General features: G+C 38.1%; 3 protein-coding genes across 4 annotated transcripts; 2 read left to right on the top strand and 1 right to left on the bottom strand.

The window, feature by feature from the left end:
• The first annotated feature begins 721 nt into the window (after positions 1–721).
• On the top strand, positions 722–5,112 carry LOC307161699 (tripartite motif-containing protein 16-like). 2 transcript variants are annotated; one of them, XM_079876580.1, is made up of 7 exons: positions 722–873; positions 1,007–1,601; positions 2,676–2,771; positions 2,915–3,148; positions 3,469–3,622; positions 3,766–3,825; positions 3,992–5,112. In XM_079876580.1, exons 2-7 carry the CDS (start codon positions 1,011–1,013, stop codon positions 4,516–4,518), a joined length of 1,662 nt encoding a protein of 553 aa, XP_079732706.1. In that variant the 5' UTR covers positions 722–873; positions 1,007–1,010; the 3' UTR covers positions 4,519–5,112. The 2 variants fall into 2 exon arrangements, with proteins under 2 accessions (XP_079732706.1, XP_079732707.1); XM_079876581.1 differs by lacking the exon at positions 3,766–3,825.
• A 1,044-nt stretch (positions 5,113–6,156) lies between these two features.
• On the top strand, positions 6,157–10,641 carry LOC307161701 (E3 ubiquitin/ISG15 ligase TRIM25-like). The gene is made up of 6 exons (XM_079876582.1): positions 6,157–6,827; positions 8,274–8,369; positions 8,472–8,705; positions 9,070–9,223; positions 9,407–9,457; positions 9,839–10,641. Exons 1-6 carry the CDS (start codon positions 6,234–6,236, stop codon positions 10,333–10,335), a joined length of 1,626 nt encoding a protein of 541 aa, XP_079732708.1. The 5' UTR covers positions 6,157–6,233; the 3' UTR covers positions 10,336–10,641.
• fzd8b (frizzled class receptor 8b) lies at positions 9,160–14,043 on the bottom strand. Its single transcript, XM_079876577.1, has 2 exons — positions 12,204–14,043; positions 9,160–9,188 (listed from the first exon to the last, which is right to left on the bottom strand). The coding sequence occupies exon 1, from the start codon at positions 14,034–14,036 to the stop codon at positions 12,309–12,311; it is 1,728 nt and encodes a 575-aa protein (XP_079732703.1). The 5' UTR covers positions 14,037–14,043; the 3' UTR covers positions 9,160–9,188; positions 12,204–12,308.
• Between the last annotated feature and the right edge of the window lie 6,199 nt (positions 14,044–20,242).

Below are 20,242 nucleotides of genomic sequence, written 5' to 3' on the forward strand. Positions count from 1 at the left end.
GATGCTGGTCGCTATTCTTTCATTTCCATTTTTTTTATTCTCCTTTTGTGGTTCATAAAAAGAAGGGCATACAGCATTAAAACAATCTGGGAATCATTGTATATAGTCCTAAATAATAAAGGCCTGGTATAAACAAAAACAAAAATAATAATGAACTGTTATTTGATGAAATATCAACACATTTGATAGGTCTTCTAAGAACGCCATTGTATATTTTTTATTATGTAGATTAGAACATTTTGTTTTACCACAAAAAAGTATGTATGAGTTTTTACAAGAAACCAGAAAACGATACAAAAAAGGTAAAAAAAAAAAAAAGACAAAAAAACTAAAAATACCCCCAAAATATTATCAAACAAGAAAGTGGTTTCATAAGTAGCCAAGTAAGTTTATAGTATTGTTCAAATTTTGCCATGCTATAGATGCACGCATAGAAAAACAGCTCCTCATCGCTATGTATGTGTTTGGGTTCAATTGCCAACCCCTATCATCAGCCTCTTCTGCTGTTATATTGTTTTTTTGTTTTGTTTTTTAGCAAAAACAGTATTTATACTGACAAGCATTAGAAAACAGCGTGTGAGCGCCATCTATTGGCAGATGCCTGGATGTGTATTTACACAAAATGGTAACAGCTTAAAACTACTTTCACTTTCTCAACGCAGAACGAGGAAACGCTTCGGTATCAGATGAAGAGCAACATAAGGACTTGTTGTATATTTCCATTTGCGCAGGCTACATGCAGTGAAAAGTTGGAAGTCGGTACAGCTGTCTGTGCGGATCTTCTGAATATAATAGCCTACTGTTTTTAATAGGCTACATAATAGGCCTTTAGTTGTTATGCTTATTGCAAGACAGATTGGTTCTTATCAAGAGGTGAGTCGCACCTTACAAACACACGTGTTTTGCACACGTCTCAAGACCGGAAACACTTCTCAGTTGAGAGAAATTGAAACGTTAGTGTTGTTCAGCCGTTGTTTTAATTGTGTGTATCTGTTTGCTTGTGCAGTGAAATGGCAGAAGCCAGTATTTCAGTGGCTCAGGATCAGTTCAGCTGTTCAATCTGTCTGGATCTACTGAAGGATCCAGTGACCATCGCCTGTGGACACAGTTACTGTATGAGCTGCATTACAGACTGCTGGAATAAAGAGGATCAGAAGAGAGTTTACAGCTGCCCTCAGTGCAGACAGACCTTCACTCCAAGACCTGCTTTAAACAAGAATGTGGTGTTTGCTGAAATGGTGGAGACACTGAAGAAGACAAAAGTTCAAACAGCTCGTCCTGCTCTCGGTTATCCTGGACCTGGAGATGTGGAGTGTGACGTCTGTACTGGAAGGAAACACAAAGCTGTAAAGTCCTGTATGATGTGTTTGAACTCCTACTGTCAAAGTCACCTTGAACAACATGACAGTTTCTTTAAAGATAAAAAACACAATTTGATTAATGCCACTGTACGACTAGAGGAGATGATCTGCTCTCAACATGACAGACTTCTGGAGGTTTACTGTCGCACTGACCAGCAATGTATTTGTTTGATGTGTACGATGGATGACCACAAAAATCACCACACTATTTCAATTAAAGCAGAGATGGCTGAGAAACAGGTAGGAGAAGCACATACTATGGCTACTGTGTATGTAGTGTGTAAATGTATGTTCATGATGCAATACAGTAAGAGTTTACCGAAAAATGCACGTCATATAAAGAGGAACCAGACACTTCGCCGGAAAAAGCTGCAAGAACTTCAACGTACAGATTATACTGTAGATTATCTGTAAATCTCTGTTAGAACTGTAAAATGATTAGTTTACACATAAATGAAAATTATGTCATCATTTATTCACCCAGTTTATTCATAGCAAATCTTTCTTTCTTTCTTTCTTTCTTTCTTTCTTTCTTTCTTTCTTTCTTTCTTTCTTTCTTTCTTTCTTTCTTTCTTTCTTTCTTTCTTTCTTTCTTTCTTTCTTTCTTTCTTTCGTGGAACACAGAAGGTGGATTGTTTTTCCCATATAGTGCAATGAATGAAGAAAGAAGCTATCAAAATTCAAAAAACACAAAAAGTATCACTACAATGGTCAATACAACATATACATATATATATGTTGTATTGACCGTGATACTTTTTGTGTTTTTTGAATATATATATATATATATATATATATATATATATATATATATATATATATATATATATATGTGTGTGTGCTATGTTACAATCTTCTTGAGCCATATGATAGCTTGTATGTAGAAAATACCAAAATATAAGTTGTTTCACTGATAATCTTCCTCTTCTCCAACAATCTGAAATGGATGAAAATTTCAGATATGCAAGAGCCATTGCTGTTTGCCATTAAATGCCATTAAATTTTATATCCTGACCTGTACCAATTTAGTTCATTTCAGAGTGTTAGAGAAGAGGAAGATTATCAGTGAATCATGAATTAAATCACACAAAGTTATTGTATGACATTAGAAGATGCAGAAAAATCAGCATGGATTTAGTCCCTTTCTCTTATTATACAGAAAATAATGTCTAGGATATTTTTCAAAACAATTTGTGAAATAAAGTCATGCAGGTTTGAAACAACATGAGGATAAGTAAATGATGATAGAATTTTCATTTTGGATGAACTATTCCTCTAAGGAGGATTGCTGATGTTTACTGACATCTGTTACAGAAAGCCTTAGGTGACATTCAAAGAAAGTTCCAGCAGAGAATCCTGGAAAGAGAGAAGGAGCTTCGGGAGCTGAAAGAGGCTGTGAAGACACATCGGGTGAGTTTTCATTTTTAATGTGAAATGTTTCCAGTTCTCTCAGGACTTCAGTCATTACATCATTGAGAGGCCCAGTGTTAGGACACTTCCAGTCCCACTGAAGCCCATGAGTGAAAGGTCTGATTGTCTGTGTGTCCTAACAGCGCTCTGCACAGGCCGCAGTGGAGGACAGTGAGAGGATCTTTACTGAACTGATCCGCTCCATTTTGGAAAGCCGATCTGAGGTGACACGGATGATCAGAGATCAGGAAAAGGATGCAGTGAGTCGAGCTGAAGGACTCTTGAAGCGACTGGAGCAGGAGATTGAGGATCTGAGGAGGAGAGAAGCTGAGCTGAAGCAGCTTTTACACACAGATGATCACATACATTTCCTACAGGTAACTGAGATATGAAAAATGTGAACTTTAGGATTAAGTGTACAGGGAGGTTATTAAAACATAACCTTTAATTGACCCTAAATGGCATAACCTTTAAAACCTAAACTGAAGTATTAGGTTGTAAGCAGTAAGCAGTTGTTATTTTGACAGGAATGGTGTCATGAATGAGGTTAGTTCTGTGTTGTGTATGTATGTTTAATATGTAATGATTTCTCTCAACAGAGAATCTGTCAGCCTCTCATTTAAACCATTTTTAAAAAGTTATTGAACACTGGAAAGCGTTACTTATTCAAATCTGGTATGTTTTTGTCCCTTTGTAGAGTTTCCAGTCTCTCTCTGTTCCTCCTGCATCGACAGACAGCGTCAATGTCAGTTCTCTCCTCTCTTATGATGATATAAGAAAATCTGTGTCTATGCTAAAAGAGAGACTTGAGGACCTCTGCAAGGAGGACATAAAAAAGATATCTGGTAGAGGTAAAGTACTAGGAATTTGTTCACTTTAAAGGAGTGATGTATCATAATAACTACAAAAACAAACTGAGAGAACATTATTAATGGGACTGATTTAATATTGTTTACTTGCGAATTACACTATATATGTCTTTTGGTTTCATTAGTGACATTCATTGAGATTGTTACCACCATTGAACCCACATCCAGAGATGACTTCTTGCAATGTAAGTGTTACTAATAAAAATACACATACTCTCAGACATTTATGAATTCTCAAGTATAAATCAGTTGTTAGTCTGAATTTTATTTATCATATGCATCTAATTTTCTATCGCACAACAGCATGGTACTTGTGCAACTTTGTATAGTGTAATTTTTTGCCCCATTCAGATTCCTATCAACTCACCTTGGATTCAAACACTGCACATAAATACCTCCGTCTTTCTGAAGGCAACAGAGTGGCTACTTTTATTGGGACTGACCAGCCATACCCTGATCATCCGGACAGATTTCATGATTTTTCTCAGGTGTTGTGTAGAGAGAGTGTGTGTGGACGCTGTTACTGGGAGGTGGAGTGGAGTGGGACGGCTGGGGTGGGAATATCCGTGTCATACAAGAGCATCGGCAGGAAGGGAGATGGTGACGATTGTGTCTTTGGATTTAATGATCACTCATGGAGATTGTCCTGCTCTAAATCCAGGAATGCATTCAGACACAATCAGAAAGAAATTAAACTCCCTGTGATCTCCAGCTCCTCTAGAATAGGAGTGTATGTGGATCACAGAGCAGGAATTCTGTCCTTCTACAGAGTTTCTGACACAATGACCCTCATTCACAAAGTCCAGACCACATTCACTCAGCCGCTCTATCCGGGGTTTGGGATCAATTTAGGATCAACACTGAAACTGTCATCTTAAGAGATTATATGTCATACTCATATTACTTAAAAGGGATGGGTATATGTAGTTATCAGTGTCCTCTCTCCCATAATTCCAGTGACAATCCTAAGTACAGTTGAATCCGGACATTGATTTACCACAAAATGTACAGGTAAATCTGTGTCTGATGCCAATCAATCAATCAATCAATCAATAAAAACTGCCCTATGGATCTATTGAAGGATCCAGTGACCGTCCCCTGTGGACACCATAACTGAATGAGCTGCATTACAGACTACTGGACACCCCAAGAGTTTTTATATTATTTTTTTATTATTAATGAATTATAAATGGATTACTTTGTTACTTACAGTATATACTTCAAATCACTGAACTCTTATTTTCTGCAATTGACTCAGATGTCTTTAGAATTTGTTAAATACAATTAAACTACTGCTAACAACAGACCTTAAAAATATTACAGTATTTTACAGAATGCTTTGACAAGATAAAATAGATTGCAAAATTACTTTGATACCAAGGACATTGTTTTTCATTAAAACGTTATTTTATAAATGTCATTGACTGGATTGCTGTAGTTGGCCAATCAGAAACTAGCACCAAAATGTTGCAAAATGACGCAATAAAAATATTAACACATTTGATGACACTATTGTACTGTTTTTTTTGTTGTTGTTTTTTTTTTCAAGAAAATGAGGTAGCCACAAAAAAAACATGTTTTGCCCTAGTTAAATGGTGTGTGTGTGTGTGTGTGTGTGTGTGTGTGTGTGTGTGTGTGTGTAATGTGTGCCCTTGTTTATATTACATTGTGGGGACCAAATGTCCCCATAAGAATAGTAAAACCTGAGATCACCTACATTGTGGGGACCAGCCAGCGGTCCCCACTTTTCAAAAGGCTTATAAATCACACAGGATGAGTTGTTTTGAGAAAGTAAAAATGCAGAATGTTTCCTGTGATGGGTAGGTTTAGGGGTAGGGTTAGTGTAAGGGGACAGAATATACAGTTTGTACGGTATAAAAACCATTACGTCTATGGAGAGTCCCCACAAAGATAGTGAACCAGACATGTGTGTGTGTGTGTGTGTGTGTGTGTGTGTGTGTGTGTGTGTGTGTGTGTGTGTGTGTGTGTGTGTTTACCATACAGTAGTTAAATGGATCACAATTAAAACAATTTTGTTGTTTTATTGAATGATTTTATATTCTATTACTAAAATACTGACATTTCTTATCCATATGTAAATACTGGCACAACTACAGGCATTAAAAAACACTGCGTTTGAGCGCCATCTACTGTTCCTTTTTGGCTGTGTATTTTCACAAACTGGTGAGCTACTTTCAATTTCTCAAACGCAGATAGATAGAACGCTTTGTTATCAGATAGAAAGAAACCTAAGGACTTATTGTAAGCTATATAATTTTTTATACATGCAGTGTAAAATTTAAGTGGCTCAGGGCCCAGCTGTTTGTGGACCTGTTGATTCTCGTATTGAATTCAGGTTGCTACATAAGTAACCTATATTTATACGAAGCTAATTGCAACGCAAGTGAATGATCTCAGAAAAGCAGTCAGACTCCATGTATGTCCTTTATGATCAAAAGGTGATTCACACCATACAAACACACCTCTTTTGCACACGTCTCGAGACAGGAAACACTGCTCAGTTGAGAGAAATTGAAACTTAAGTGTTGTTCAGTCGTTGTTTGGCTGCTGTATCCTTTGTTCGTGCAGTGCAATGGCAGAAGCCAGTATTTCAGTGGCCGAAGAAGATCAGTTCAGCTGTTCAATCTGTCTGGATCCACTGAAGGATCCAGTGACCATCGCCTGTGGACACAGTTACTGTATGAGCTGCATTACAGACTGCTGGAATAAAGAGGACCGGAAGAGAGTTTACAGCTGCCCTCAGTGCAGACAGACCTTCACTCCAAGACCTGCTTTAAACAAGAATGTGATGCTGGCTGAAGTGGTGGAGACACTGAAGCAGGCAAAAGTCCAAACAGCTCGTCCTGCACTCAGTTATGCTGGACCTGGAGATGTGGAGTGTGACGTCTGTACTGGAAGGAAACGCAAAGCTGTAAAGTCCTGTTTGATGTGTCTGGAATCATATTGTCAAAGTCACTTTGAGTGTCATGAAGAATCTCGTAGAAGGAAACGACACAAAGTGACTGATGCCACTGTACGGCTGCAGGAGATGATCTGCTCTAAACACGACAGACTGATGGAGATTTACTGTCGCACTGACCAGCGATCTATTTGTTTGATGTGTGTGGTGGATGAACACAAAAATCACGATACTGTTTCAGCTGAAGCAGAGAGAACAGAGAAACAGGTATTGCATATAGCCTAACTTCTGTTTGCTGTTATGCTAAACACAATAGCCTACCTTAAATTGCGTTATATATCATTATAGTATTGTATCATTGTAAATTATTATTAGTATCCAGACATGTTCACAAGTCCCTGTAAAGTCTCAAGTTTTTGTTCTAGTTCTTTCAGCTAATAATTAGCAGTGTATGAGGCTAAATCAATTTTGAAGTATCAAAATATTAAAACTAATTACTTCTACAGAAGGTCTTGTTCATTTTTTCAAATTTATTATTACTTAAAAAATCGACATCACATCAATTGGAATGCTGAGACAGTCACTGCGAGAGAAAAAAAATTGCTGTGTATTTATTGACTTGCCGCTTACTGTTGTTCTCAAGCAATGGGTAGCCTATAGCATAACAAAACTCCTGCGTATAGACAAGCATCACAGAGTAAACAACACAAAAATTAACATTCCTATCAGTGTGTTTAAGTCAATATAATAACACACCCCACCCGACCCAACAAACTGATTTGTGGTAATAAGTCAGACAGGGGGATGCGTATGGAAGAGTCCGTCCATTACAGGTGTAACCGGTCCTACTCAACCCACTCCCACTAACAAGGACACTAAAGACTGCAGCCGCTAGCACACCTCTTGAGGCCAGAGGAGTGAGGTTTACACGCACAGCTCTTACTGGCCTATGTCTGTTACACTCACCCCACAAAACCTCACTCCCATCCGGGTCACGGCACCAAAAGTAACCACTCCTATTCACCCCACTCCAAGCAGGATTCAAACCGAGGTCTCTTGCGTGGGAGGCAGCGCTAACTGGAAGCTCTTTCTGGCCTTCTACTGTTACATAGACCAGACAGTAAATTTGGATATTCTATGCATATGGTAGCAAATACATTAAAGAAAAAAGAAAAAAAACATGAAAAGGTAAAAAGAAATATTAAAGGGACATTGAAACGTGTACTTCCTGAAAATTGCCAGCAAGTTTCTGACAGATGTGCAACTACAGCTTCTGTATTGATTAACTGATTGCTTTTCAAATTAAATGACATGAAGATTATCACATGTTAAGACTTGATACTGTTATTGCCATTGTTCATTTATAACAGCACTTTTCCAATGGGTGATTAACACATGCGCCTAATGCTGGCTTGGCGTGATTAGAGATGAATTGTTGTAATTTGTGTTGCTGCACCTCATATTGATAGGGAATGAATGAATGAATGGTAAAATGTGGTGTTTCATGCTGTCAAGACCAGAGAACGAAATCGGGAATCAGGTTTTTTTTTCCTTATTAGAGCAATGGAAAGGTGAACAAATGTAATTGTTTCATAAAAATATTGAATGTAATAGATAAATTCCAGTAAAAAAACATCTAGATGTAGTACATGAAATCTTTAAAGTCCTATTGAGAGAAAACTGAAGTTTACAATTATTTGTTCATTCTCACAGAAACGGGTTGGAGAGACAGTAATAATATTACAGAAGAGAATTCAAGAGAGGCAAACAAAGCTCCAGGAGCTCAGAGAGTCTGTGCAGACTCACAAGGTGAGTATTGAAAAGAGGAGAAAAATAACTGTCAGATTGAATGGACTGATTCTAGTGGTTCTCTCTGTGTGTGTGTGTGTGTGTGTGTGTGTGTCCTAACAGAGCTCTGCACAGGCTGCAGTGGAGGACAGTGAGAGGATCTTCACTGAACTGATCCGCTCCATTGAGAGAAGCCGATCTGAGGTGACACGGATGATCAGAGATCAGGAAAAGGATGCAGTGAGTCGAGCTGAAGGACTCTTGAAGCGACTAGAGCAGGAGATTGATGATCTGAGGAGGAGAGAAGCTGAGCTGAAGCAGCTTTTACACACTGATGATCACATACATTTCCTACAGGTTTAGAATTATTTTATTATTACGACTTATTACAGCAGACTCTTTCATTGACATTTGATTTGAGATGAATAATCACATTGATTTAATGAATCTATGAACAAATGCCAGAATGTTGTCAAGATTGCATTAGATCGGGTATTCCCAAACTTTTCTGTCAGCTGAACCCCATAACCTAAAATATTGACTTGAAAGACTTGAAAGATTTAAGTTAATATTTCAATAATTTAACAGCATAATCACATGTATATGATTCTCTGTGTCTGTTGATGGCCACATGACATGCAAGTAAGCAAATAAAATACTTAATCTTTACACTGTGTGATTCATATTTACCTGTATGTCTGTTGTCTTTTTGTATATGTAGAGATTCCAGTCTGTTTCTGTCCCTCCTGCACCTACAGACTGCACCACTGTCCGTTCTGTCTTGACTTATGATGATGCGAGAAGATCTGTATCTGCGTTAAGAAGTAAATTTGAGAATTTCTGCAAAGAGGAGATAGAAACGTTATCTGGTAGAGGTAAAGTACAGACTCACCTTATAAATCAGAGTACAACAAAATGTACATGGATGTCAATAAAAATAATAATTGTTAATAACAATAAATTATTGTTAATAATAATGAATACATTATTGTTATTAAATAAATACATATTATGGACACTTTTATCTGCACACTTTAAATGTCTGTTTGTTTCTGCAGCGAAATACATCAAAATCACTGAACCCAGAACAAGGGAGGACTTCTTACACTGTAAGTGTTATAAATAATAATACAAATAAAGCAAACACAGACCAATATACATAAAGGCGAAGTGTAATTTCTGTCAATATCAGCACCAAACAGTATTGCAGTGGTCCGACATAGCAGCTTGAGGTTTAGATTAGCTACTCCAAACAACGGCAGACAGGGGGAGTGTTTATGAAAGCAGTCATTATTTTGTAATTCTGTTCCACTAGTGGCCAAAAAATTACAATTTACACTTTTTAACTAAACTTCTAATCAAATGATTTTACTTGAAAACTTGTGGAATACGTCAGTGATCTGGTTTCTACATTTATATCTTTGATTGTTGCCTCACTTAATGCTTTGAAGGTATTTCAACAAATGCAATCTGTGTTTTATCTCCATCAGATTCACATCAGTTTACTCTGGATTCTGAGTCAGTGCATAAACGCCTCTGTCTGTCTGAGGAAAACAGAATGGCTACTTGCACTGCCACAATCCAACTGTATCCCGATCATCCGGACAGATTTGATGTTTGGCCTCAGGTGTTGTGTAGAGAGAGTGTGTGTGGACGCTGTTACTGGGAGGTGGAGTGGAGTGGGGGTGCGGTGGGAATATCAGTGTCATATAAGGGCATCAGCAGGAAGGGACGGGGTGATGAGTGTAAATTTGGAAGTAACAATCAATCCTGGAGATTATTTTGCTTTCGCTCTGGATACATATTTAGTCACAATAACAATAAATCTGGACTCCCTGTAACCTCCAGCTCCTCTAGAATAGGAGTGTATGTGGATCACAGTGCAGGAATCCTGTCCTTCTACAGCATCTCTGACACAATGACCCTCATCCACAAAGTCCAGACCACATTCACTCAGCCGCTCTATCCGGGGTTTGGTGTAAATTAGGAATCATCAGTGAAACTGTGTCATCTAGAAGTATAGATGATATAGAGCTTCTACAAATTTCATAATCATATGACAGTTATGTCTTATCAAAACAGTTAATTGATTGTAGTGTACATATTAATTTGTAGTGTAAAAATATAATGACAATAACATTATATCAGTACCTGCTGTATTATTTTGAGGTTTTATTTTAACATTAAATATCACAAGTAACTTAAAGTCTCCATTTCACCTTAGCTTTACGAAAGATTTTAAATCATTCTCATTATATAGGCCACTTTTTTCTTTTTTAGACAAAACATTATTAAAAAAAACAATTATCAAAACATAATAATAAAAAAGAAATTATCAAAAACATGAACATTTTTAATTATAAATCTCTAGATTTAATTTATTATGAATTTTTGAGTTGTCTCAAAATTTCAGGCACTGTACCTGCACTGTGACATGTTGTAATAAATATGAACAAAATTAAATGTATATTATTTTGAACTGTTTTGAATTAGGCTATTTAGGCCCCTAAGGATCAAAACATAGTGAATGAAAAACAGCCTTAGGAGTAACTGAGTGGCTACTCGCAAGCACACAGTCCGGCCGTATCCCAAACATCAAATCCGGACAGATTTGATATTTGGCCTCAGGTGTTGTGTAGAGAGAGTGTGTGTGGACCGTGTGGACGCTTTTACTGGGAGGTGGAGTGGGGGTGCGGTGAATATATCAGTGTCATATAAGAGCATCAGCAGGAAGGGACGGGGTGATCAATTTGGATGTAATGATCAGTCCTGGAGATTGTTCTGCTCTTGCTCCAAATACCTATTCTGTAGTAATTACAAAAAGACTCATTTCAAGTAAGGTCCAAATCTTCTAGAATAGGAGTGTATGCTGATTACAGAGCAGGAATTATGTCCTTTTACAGCGTCTCTGACACAATGACCCTCATTCACAAGGTCAAGAACACATTCACATAGACAATTAGAAATAATTCGGACTTTGTCATAGTTTGAAGCTGCATGAGAAACGTTAAAGTTACTTTTGAATTAGTAAATCTGTACTATAGTCCAAGGGTTGAACCTTGAAAAGTGCCATTTTTAATCTATATTAGGCTACATTTGGATTTTTTTTCATTACAGCCTATAGATTAATTATATCAGCACATGCATGTTTTCATAAATCATATTAATAACGTCAAATATCAAAAGTACCTTAAATTCTCCATTTCATACAAATGTAATGAAAAAATGCATCTTTATATATATATATATATATATATATATATATATATTTTTTAGTTGTATATATGCCATGAACCTGTAGGCTACTGAGAAATAATTTCTCAAATAAATGAAATTTATATTATTTTGAACAAAGCCAAATATTCACCAGCTGTTATTTCTTATGATGACCAATAAATGGCAGTGTCCTTCTAGCTGTGGGGTTTAGACCTTATGGTTTAGACTTACACCTCACAATGGCCCACTGGTAGTGCTGGTCATCATGCCCTACAAGGTGTTTGTGAGTGTGAGAGAGCTCTCTGTAAACATGAATTACACATAATGATAAAAAAAAATGCTTTAGTAATATTTCACACAGTGTTTTATTGTCAAAATAGTTTTCTGTAAAAGTAAATGATAAATAGACACAATCTCATATAAATGTTAAACATTCTGTGCAGTTTCAACAATAACATCTTAATATAAATACATAAGACAAATATAAAAACCCGTATAACACTTTTAAAGGCACATTCGTAATAACCTGATACACAGTTTTAATAACTGGTTGGCTATTTAGTTTGTTTTGAAGAGAGAACAGTCCAGTGAATATTTCTCACGCTAGTGTTAAATAGTGACAACTAGCCCCGGTCTCACCTAACGCTGGTATTATGCGTCTTCCATCTCTGTCAGGAAAGCAACAGTGACTCAGTTTGCAAAGTCTTTTTGATAAGTTCTGCATTTCCTATGTCGTAGTCATCATCACACTCGAGACAGTGGCATTTGTTTTGGAGGGCACAAAACTGAACTTGCTGTGCCGGATCTCCATGTCAGTCCCGCGCTCGCGTCACTGTAAACTGACCCGCTCGTGCCTTTACTACCCCAACTGCAGCAGCAGCGCGTGCACAGGACTCGCCAAGAGTCCAGAGTTTTACCGGACCACGTCCACGCGCCTGACGTGATCCCGACCACAAGGCACATGAAGTATTTGAGCATAAACACGGCGTAATCAGGTTTCAGGGCTTTTTTCTCCGACGAGCAGTTACACGCGTGCGCTCTTTCCCACGCTTCACGGTTGTGCTGTTCGTAAACGTAACAAGCCACAATCACCATGGCAACGACCGTATACAGCACTGTAAACACCCCGATACGGACCATCAATCTCTCGAGTTTGTCCGTCTTCGTTCCTCCTTGTTTAATGACGCTCCGTATCCGAAACATAGACACGAAGCCCGCGAATAAAAATATCGTTCCGATAAAAAGATAAATCACCAGTGGCGCGAGCACGAATCTTCGCAGGTTATCCAAGTTCTGGTTGCCCACGTAGCAGATTCCCGCAACCGAGTCTCCGTCCACCGAACTCAGCGCGAGCACGGCAATAGATTTTACGCTGGGAATGAGCCAAGCGGCCAAATGAAAATACGGCGAGAATCGCGCGATTGCTTCATTTCCCCACTTCATTCCTGCCGCGAGGAACCATGTAAACGTCAGAATCACCCACCAGATGGCGCTCGCCATCCCAAAAAAATAGATGAGTAGAAACACAAGCGTGCAAAGCGCGGGGCCCCTAGTTTCATAGTGGATAAGGTCCACCTCATGATCCTGGTTGCACGCGACCCTTTCGTGCCCCGCGATGAGTCTGATGATGTATCCCACGGACACGAACATATAGCAGGCGGACAGGAAAATAATCGGGCGCTCGGGGTATTTAAACCTCTCAATGTCAATAAGGAAAGTGGCAACGGTGGCGAACGTTGACAGGAAACACAAAACCGACCAAATCCCTATCCAAAATGTGGCAAATGTCCTTTCCTCCTGAGAAAGATATGGGTTGTGGCACGGCATGGCGCAATTGGGGATCTGGCCTGTCTTGACCCAGTTATACAAGGGATGGCGGTCATTGCTCACGGTCACCATAGGCGCGCGACAGTGACACTCCGGTTCACATGAAGAAGATCCAGGATTGCTTTTATTTTTCCGCTTGTGTGGCTTCCCCGGGCGGCTAGTTGGTTTTGCAGCAGCAGGTGATGCTGTAGCATCAGTTCTGTTGTAGTCCATGCACAGTGTGTTTGAATCCCCCTGCACGGGTAGAAGGTCGCACCTCATACGGTCCGGCCACGGGAAACCATATTGCCTCATCAGCGGCGCGCAACCCGCTTTCGCCCGTTCGCACACACTCCTGCACGGCGGCAAAGGCTTCTTATAGTCCTCAAGGCAAATGGGCGTGTACAGACTGCAAAGAAAGAAGCGCAGGTCGGGGGAACACTGGATCTCCACGAGGGGCCAGAACTGGTGCACCTCAAGTCCGGCTTCATCCTGGGTGTCGTGGTTGAATTGGTTCGGCATGTAGGTGTAGTTATAGCCGATCCCTCTACACAATGGCACAGATATCTCCTGACAGACCGGCTCACGAGCACACACGGAGCCCCACAATAGCAGGGCGCAGAGCGCGAGGGGAATCCAGAAGGATCCCTGCATAGGCGAATCCATCCTCGGTCACTTCGTCTTCCTGTCTTCTAGTATGTGCTTGCATGTGCGCAATGGTCGTCTGGTTACTTAATTCTAATAATAAAAAATATATTTAACACTGTGGAATAACATGCTGTGTCTACAAGCTGACATCAAGTGCAGTTCAGTAGGCTACTACGTTTGTTTTGACTGTCAAATAGTGGAGCGCGTGTCTATTTATACAAAGGACAGCCCCCTTATCTCTGCGCCCAATCATATGACACCAGGGGCGGGGCCCAATTGTAATTTAATCAAGCATCCCCTGAGAGTTTTGAGTAAATGTTTGCGCTGCCTACGGTTTGTATGTCTTAAATTATTTCACCTGTGTTTACATCCCACCCTATGTCTAAACACGAGGTTTGTAGATGTAAACAAGTCTCGCGGCATGTTTAGGTTGTTCCTAATCTCTCCAGAATGTGTATCCTCTGGAAAATGTAATTATTGCATAGATGAGCTCACATTATGTCTACATTAATAAGATTTAAAAGGAGACTAAAAAGCAAGAGCTGCACCAACGAGAAAAAATATACACATACTGAACAATAAAATGTAGTTGTCGTCCCAGTGCAATAACAATGCCAGAATTGCTGTTAATTCGCTATTTTTGCCCTGAAAATGTATTTTGGCACCTAATACATTTTTTTTTAATTATTCATTGTCATTGAATTTGAAAACAAAGTAGCCTACCAACCCCCAACCTTTCCACTTTTTAAGCAAAGTATTTTTGGAAAAAATTAAAAACAATAACCCGATTGTTGAGGAAAACGATTTTCTGAGAATTCATAGTCTACGTGGAAATAAAAATTCAATTAGCCTAATTCATTTAAAATGTAGGCTATAATGCAGTGACGTTGACCAATGTTGAGTTATATGTGAGAAAAACTTAAATTTGGCATGGAGAAGATTGCAAACATTTATGGACATGTTGAACATATCATATCAGTCCAAGTAATTGTTGAAATATGTTAACTGAGGTTGAGGAGTTCATATAGCCTATCCATTAGCCTAACATTGACACAATCAAACGTCATTGAAAAAATGGTTAGTTAAAATGAAAACATGTAGCAGCATTTGTTTGCATGTCACTTGCAATGAAACATTTTAAGTGTGACTTGAGCGTCCAAACAGTTTTTGGGGCCGCCGAACGCATTCAGACACGCGCGACTCCTCCAGCAAGAGAAGTTGAATGCGCTCGTGTTGACAGCGCGCGCGGGGGGAGCGAGGGCTGTCGCGCGCTGCGAGTTCTTGTTCGCCCTAATTGCGTTGCTGATGTTCCGTTTAGTGGCTCAGCGGGGTGCGCGCAGCGGGGGACAGTTACTGTACATCCCGGGACAAGCTGGGTGGTGATGAATACTCGGATGCCTTGTTTCCTGCGTGTGACAGACTGCGCATACAAATACACCTCGTTCATGCAAGTCTGCTAATAGTTGATGCAAGTCCAAAACAAATGTAATTATTTATTAAAAGAAAAAGTCAGTTTTTGCAAAGACACAAAACTTTTGGCTACAAAAAAGAGAAATACTGCAGAAAGTAAGCTCTGTGACCAACAAAAGTTTATGATTCAGGCTACACATTATATTCATCAAGAAAGATAATCTTCACAAATGAATAAAACCTTTATGAATTTTAAAGTTGAAATACAATCAGTAAAAAGCTAAACAAAACTGTACCACGTTCACAAAACTTCAACGTCACTATAAGCTTCTGAAAAATCTTTAATCTTTATTTAAAATCTACAAGATAAATTGCAATTATAGTTTGCAGGTGCTATTATAAACACAACAAGGCTATAAAGGACTAGTGAGTAGATGCTTTATCTTGGTGTGATGATGACATCTGTAGTTAAGCCACTTGTTAGCAATAACTTTTTCAAGACATGTAAAAGCTTAAAAATTCATGAGTGGGGTATATTGATGTATTTTGTGTTGTAGAATAAAACATGAAAATATCTTGAGCTTTAAAACCCATCCAAAAAACCCATTGATGTCATGGAACCGGATGTGTAAAACACGTTTTCCTATGAGGTAAACTGGTACTATTAAATATCATGGGCTTTTATGCTAAATTTAAAGAGTTAAAACAACTATGAAACACATAATGCTTCATGACAGAGCAAAAATGTAAAGTAAAAGATACAGAAAAATATCAAATCGTTTTTCCAACGGAAATAGCTATCGTAATTAATATACATTGTATAAAATGACATTTAAAACACATGTGACATACTTGTCTGACATTTATAAACACCTTATACCTGAGAACACAGTTAAATCTTTCAGTACCTTTATTATATATTTACTATTATTACTATAACCAATGTGGTTTTATTTTGTTAAATTTTGGTGCACTTGTTGCCCCAGTATAGCTTCAACGGTTTTATTGGCGCTTAGTAGTTAGTGGTTATTTTATTTGGTCCCAACTCTCATTTTACATCTTTAATCAGCCAAATGAACTGATTTTGAAGCTCTTCACAGTTCAATATCAACATATTTAATGGTTATGAGTATCTGATTCCAATCCAGAAGATTTGTGATCCAGATCCATTTGTGTCTGTAGCTCCAGGCAGTGTGAGACAGAGAGGGAGAGAGTGTGTGTATGGGTGTGTGTCTTTGTCTTATTCTGTGTAGCGTAGCTGAGCCTGTATTGATTAGGCTCACAAGTCTGGCCACCACCTTTCTCTCCTCTCTTTCTTTCTGCAGGTAATGATATTACCTTGAGTCTGGATACACACTCCCTCCACACTTATATTCCACTGCAAATACATTGCACTGCATTCAATTTCTCTCCCTCTCCCTCTAAAATGTGTCTGTGACAGTTGTTGATTTAAGAAATAACAATTCCTTTATTCATTCATCCATGTGATGTGTACATAATGCAATTTACAATGTGAGCAAGATATGTGTCATGCAAACGTAGCCTTTGATTAGCTGAACAAAGAGTGACAATATTTACTATTCATTTACATAGCAGATGCTTTTTAAAGCAACTAAAAGAATACTATAAAGCAATGAAGATACTACAACAAAAGTGGTTCATCCTAATGAGACAGAACATGATGCGCTACAATAAAATGTTTGAAAATTGCCAACACAATCTTATGGTAATGCATAACTATTTAATGTTTTGGCGAATTGGTGGCTAATTCGTATGAATTCCTACTAGGTAAACGTGATTTCACCAAGTACAACATGTTCCGGATCAAAATCTTTGTTGATCCTGCAACATTCCAATCATCCAATCAGATTTGAGGAACAAGTTTATGTCAGGTTTAGTACTACAAGCAGGGTTAGGTGCTTCTACATCAGTGTTATTAACCATCATTTCCCTCTGATTTAGGGATAAATTATGGGGATAGGGATAGGGACAACATTTTCAGACATGAATGTTGTTCCAGGATCAACAAAAATGTTGACTAAATCACTTGGCAAAATCATGGTGACCGGACATTCATGCTTACTTTTTTCAAAAAAATTCATAAAATAGTTGCATTCTCCTGTAAGATTGGGTTGGAATTGCTCAGAAAATGATCAGAAAATATTATATTCCATACTTGCTTTTATAGAAACTTTTTAATTCAAAATTGTTTTCCCAGAAACTAGAAAGACAGGGCTAGGACTCCTACACAACACAACTATTTTAGACCATTCGAACAACCATAAATTTCACACACACATTAACTTTGGCTCAATTCCACATTGAACAGCAGTGATCCACTGTTGTTTGCTCCTGTCAGAGTCTTCCTACATCTTCTCTGTCCTTTTCCCCCTTCCACCTTTCTCAAATACATTCACCAGATTCCTCACCATGGCAACAAGCCTACCCAGACGGCACCTGGCAGTCTAGTCTGAGAAACAGAAAAATGCAATATACTGACATCTCCATCCTAATATGAGGGAGATACTAGGTGTGCACTATATACATAACTCATACATACCACTTTTATTTGTCCTTTTGCAGCTTGTCAGCCACAGTAATTTTATATATTTTTTTATAGGCAAGGATATTTCTCTGGATATGCTTAAAAAAAGCAACTTTTGTGTTCCACTGAAGAAAGTTAAACCGGTTTAGAACAACATGAGGGTGAGTAAATAATGGCAGTGAACAAAAATCCCACTTCACCTTTAACCACAGTGTTTGTGTTATGTTATGTTTGTCTCAGTTTGGACACTTATTTTACACCAACTGGAACTGTGAATCCAGACTACTGACCCCTGTGAGCCAGGTGCCCAATCCACCCTCGACCTGTGAAAAACATGAAAGTCTGAAGAGAGAAACATGATCAGCCTATAAACAATGCAGTTGTAGCCCTTTATGCCAAAAGAGAAAATCAGAGGCTGTGTTTGGAATGGAATATGTGAGTACTGCTTATTGAATACTTTTTTATTAGTATATTACTTTTGCATTTTAATCCAATATTTGTTATTTAAAAATTGTCATCATTGACTCACCCCCATTTGGTTCCAAACTTGTATGGCATTATTTCCTCTTTAGAAGACACGCACACACACACACACATACACACTTGCGCACACACACACACGCACGCACGCACGCACACACACACGCACGCACACACACACACACACACACACACACACACTGTAAAGATCATTGGGATCAGAAAAACATTGGACCCCATTGACTTTCATTGTTTGCACAAAAGAAACCTTTGAGATATTTATATATCATCTTGTGTTCAACAGAAGAGAGAATGTTTTGGTGAACTATCCTTTTAACATACATAATATCGAATTTAACATCCCTTGATTGACATTATTATATTAAATAAAAAGAGACGATAAAAATCACAGCTGAAATTGTGGTGCATTTCTCCCATTTAACACATTGGAAATGGATTGTCAAATCAAGCCCATTGCATCATGGGATGTATTTCACAAAATGTGTTCTGGTTGTATACTGCATTTTTTAGCCAATGTAGTTGGACATCCAGAAATTCTATTCAGGAAATCTGCATGATGTACAGCATATTGCAGAACGGTAGAACGCTTTTCTGAACGTATCCAAAGACTAATGTGATCTATCTCTGAAGAAATCAGAGGCGAGTAAATCTGTGATGAATTTCCAGGAACAGTTTTCATCACACAAATGACAGCAATGTGAATAATTGCATGTCCGTTGTAGGAAAAAAATATAAATGAGCTTAGATATGTTCAAAACATAAACGCATGCTAAATGAATAATTGTAAAAAAAAAATTAAAAAAAATGCAAATACCTTATAAATAAATGTTGCATTCAGTGTATGAGACAACTGTGTGTGAATGAGACATTGTGTGTGTGTGTGTGTGTGTGTGTGTCTTTGCCGTTAAGTCTCTTGTATACAGTCCTCCACTTCATAATAGAAAGACTGACTGAGTGTATTGCTCTTGTTTTTCTTTTGTGTATCTAGTGTTCTTTCCTTCCTCTCAATGGCTTTTCTTTTTCTATTTGTCTGTTCTGCCCTCCCCCAACTCTCTCTCTCTGTCATTCTTACGTATGTTTAGTTTGTCTTCTTCCATTCATCTGTGGCTTAAGACCTCTGCTCTCAGACTCCTCCAGGCACTCGTGTCTCTCCTCCCCCTCTATTCTGTTTCGCCCTTTTCCTCATCCTGCTTTTCCCCTTCTTCATTCACTCCTTCCCCTCTCCTCTTGTCCTGGTCTCAAAGGACATAATTAGGCAGCATATTCAGACAGACACATTTATGTCTCCACAATAGCCTTCTCTCCATCCCTCGCTCTCTTTCTAAAGCCTGTTAAATGGCATAGAAAAAGAATCTGTGAATGTGTCTGCTTAATTAGAGCAATAAACATTCACTTCATTATTAACTCTTCCCAAGAGAAGAGAAACAGACAACATCTATCTATCTATCTATCTATCTATCTATCTATCTATCTATCTATCTATCTATCTATCTTAAAATAAAGGTTCTTTTTTTATAAACTTTTATTTTTAAGAGTGTTTTTTTTGGTAAATAGTTACACAATAAGTTGGAGATTGTGCACTGGTCTTTAAAATATAAAAATATGCAAAATAAACATGCATCATGTAGGGTAATATTTTACCACAAGTTGCTGTATATTATTGTTTACATATTGTTATGGTGAATTATTTATAATTTTTTGTTTCAGTTTAAATAATGCATTAAGAAATAGATGATAAAAGAATCTGAGCTGATGCTTGATGTTTGGA

This window comes from Squalius cephalus (assembly GCF_949319135.1).
Source record: "Squalius cephalus genome assembly, chromosome: 7".
Lineage (NCBI taxonomy): Eukaryota > Metazoa > Chordata > Actinopteri > Cypriniformes > Leuciscidae > Squalius > Squalius cephalus.

Excerpts from the sequence above, each read along its gene's own strand:
- LOC307161699 (XM_079876580.1), top strand. The coding sequence starts at position 1,011 with ATGGCAGAAGCCAGTATTTCAGTGGCTCAGGATCAGTTCAGCTGTTCA. Across the intron at positions 1,602-2,675 it reads CAGAGATGGCTGAGAAACAG|AAAGCCTTAGGTGACATTCA; the intron begins GTAGGAGAAGCA and ends CATCTGTTACAG. Across the intron at positions 2,772-2,914 it reads AGGCTGTGAAGACACATCGG|CGCTCTGCACAGGCCGCAGT; the intron begins GTGAGTTTTCAT and ends GTGTCCTAACAG.
- LOC307161701 (XM_079876582.1), top strand. The coding sequence starts at position 6,234 with ATGGCAGAAGCCAGTATTTCAGTGGCCGAAGAAGATCAGTTCAGCTGT. Across the intron at positions 6,828-8,273 it reads CAGAGAGAACAGAGAAACAG|AAACGGGTTGGAGAGACAGT; the intron begins GTATTGCATATA and ends TCATTCTCACAG. Across the intron at positions 9,458-9,838 it reads AAGGGAGGACTTCTTACACT|ATTCACATCAGTTTACTCTG; the intron begins GTAAGTGTTATA and ends TATCTCCATCAG.
- fzd8b (XM_079876577.1), bottom strand. The coding sequence starts at position 14,036 with ATGGATTCGCCTATGCAGGGATCCTTCTGGATTCCCCTCGCGCTCTGC.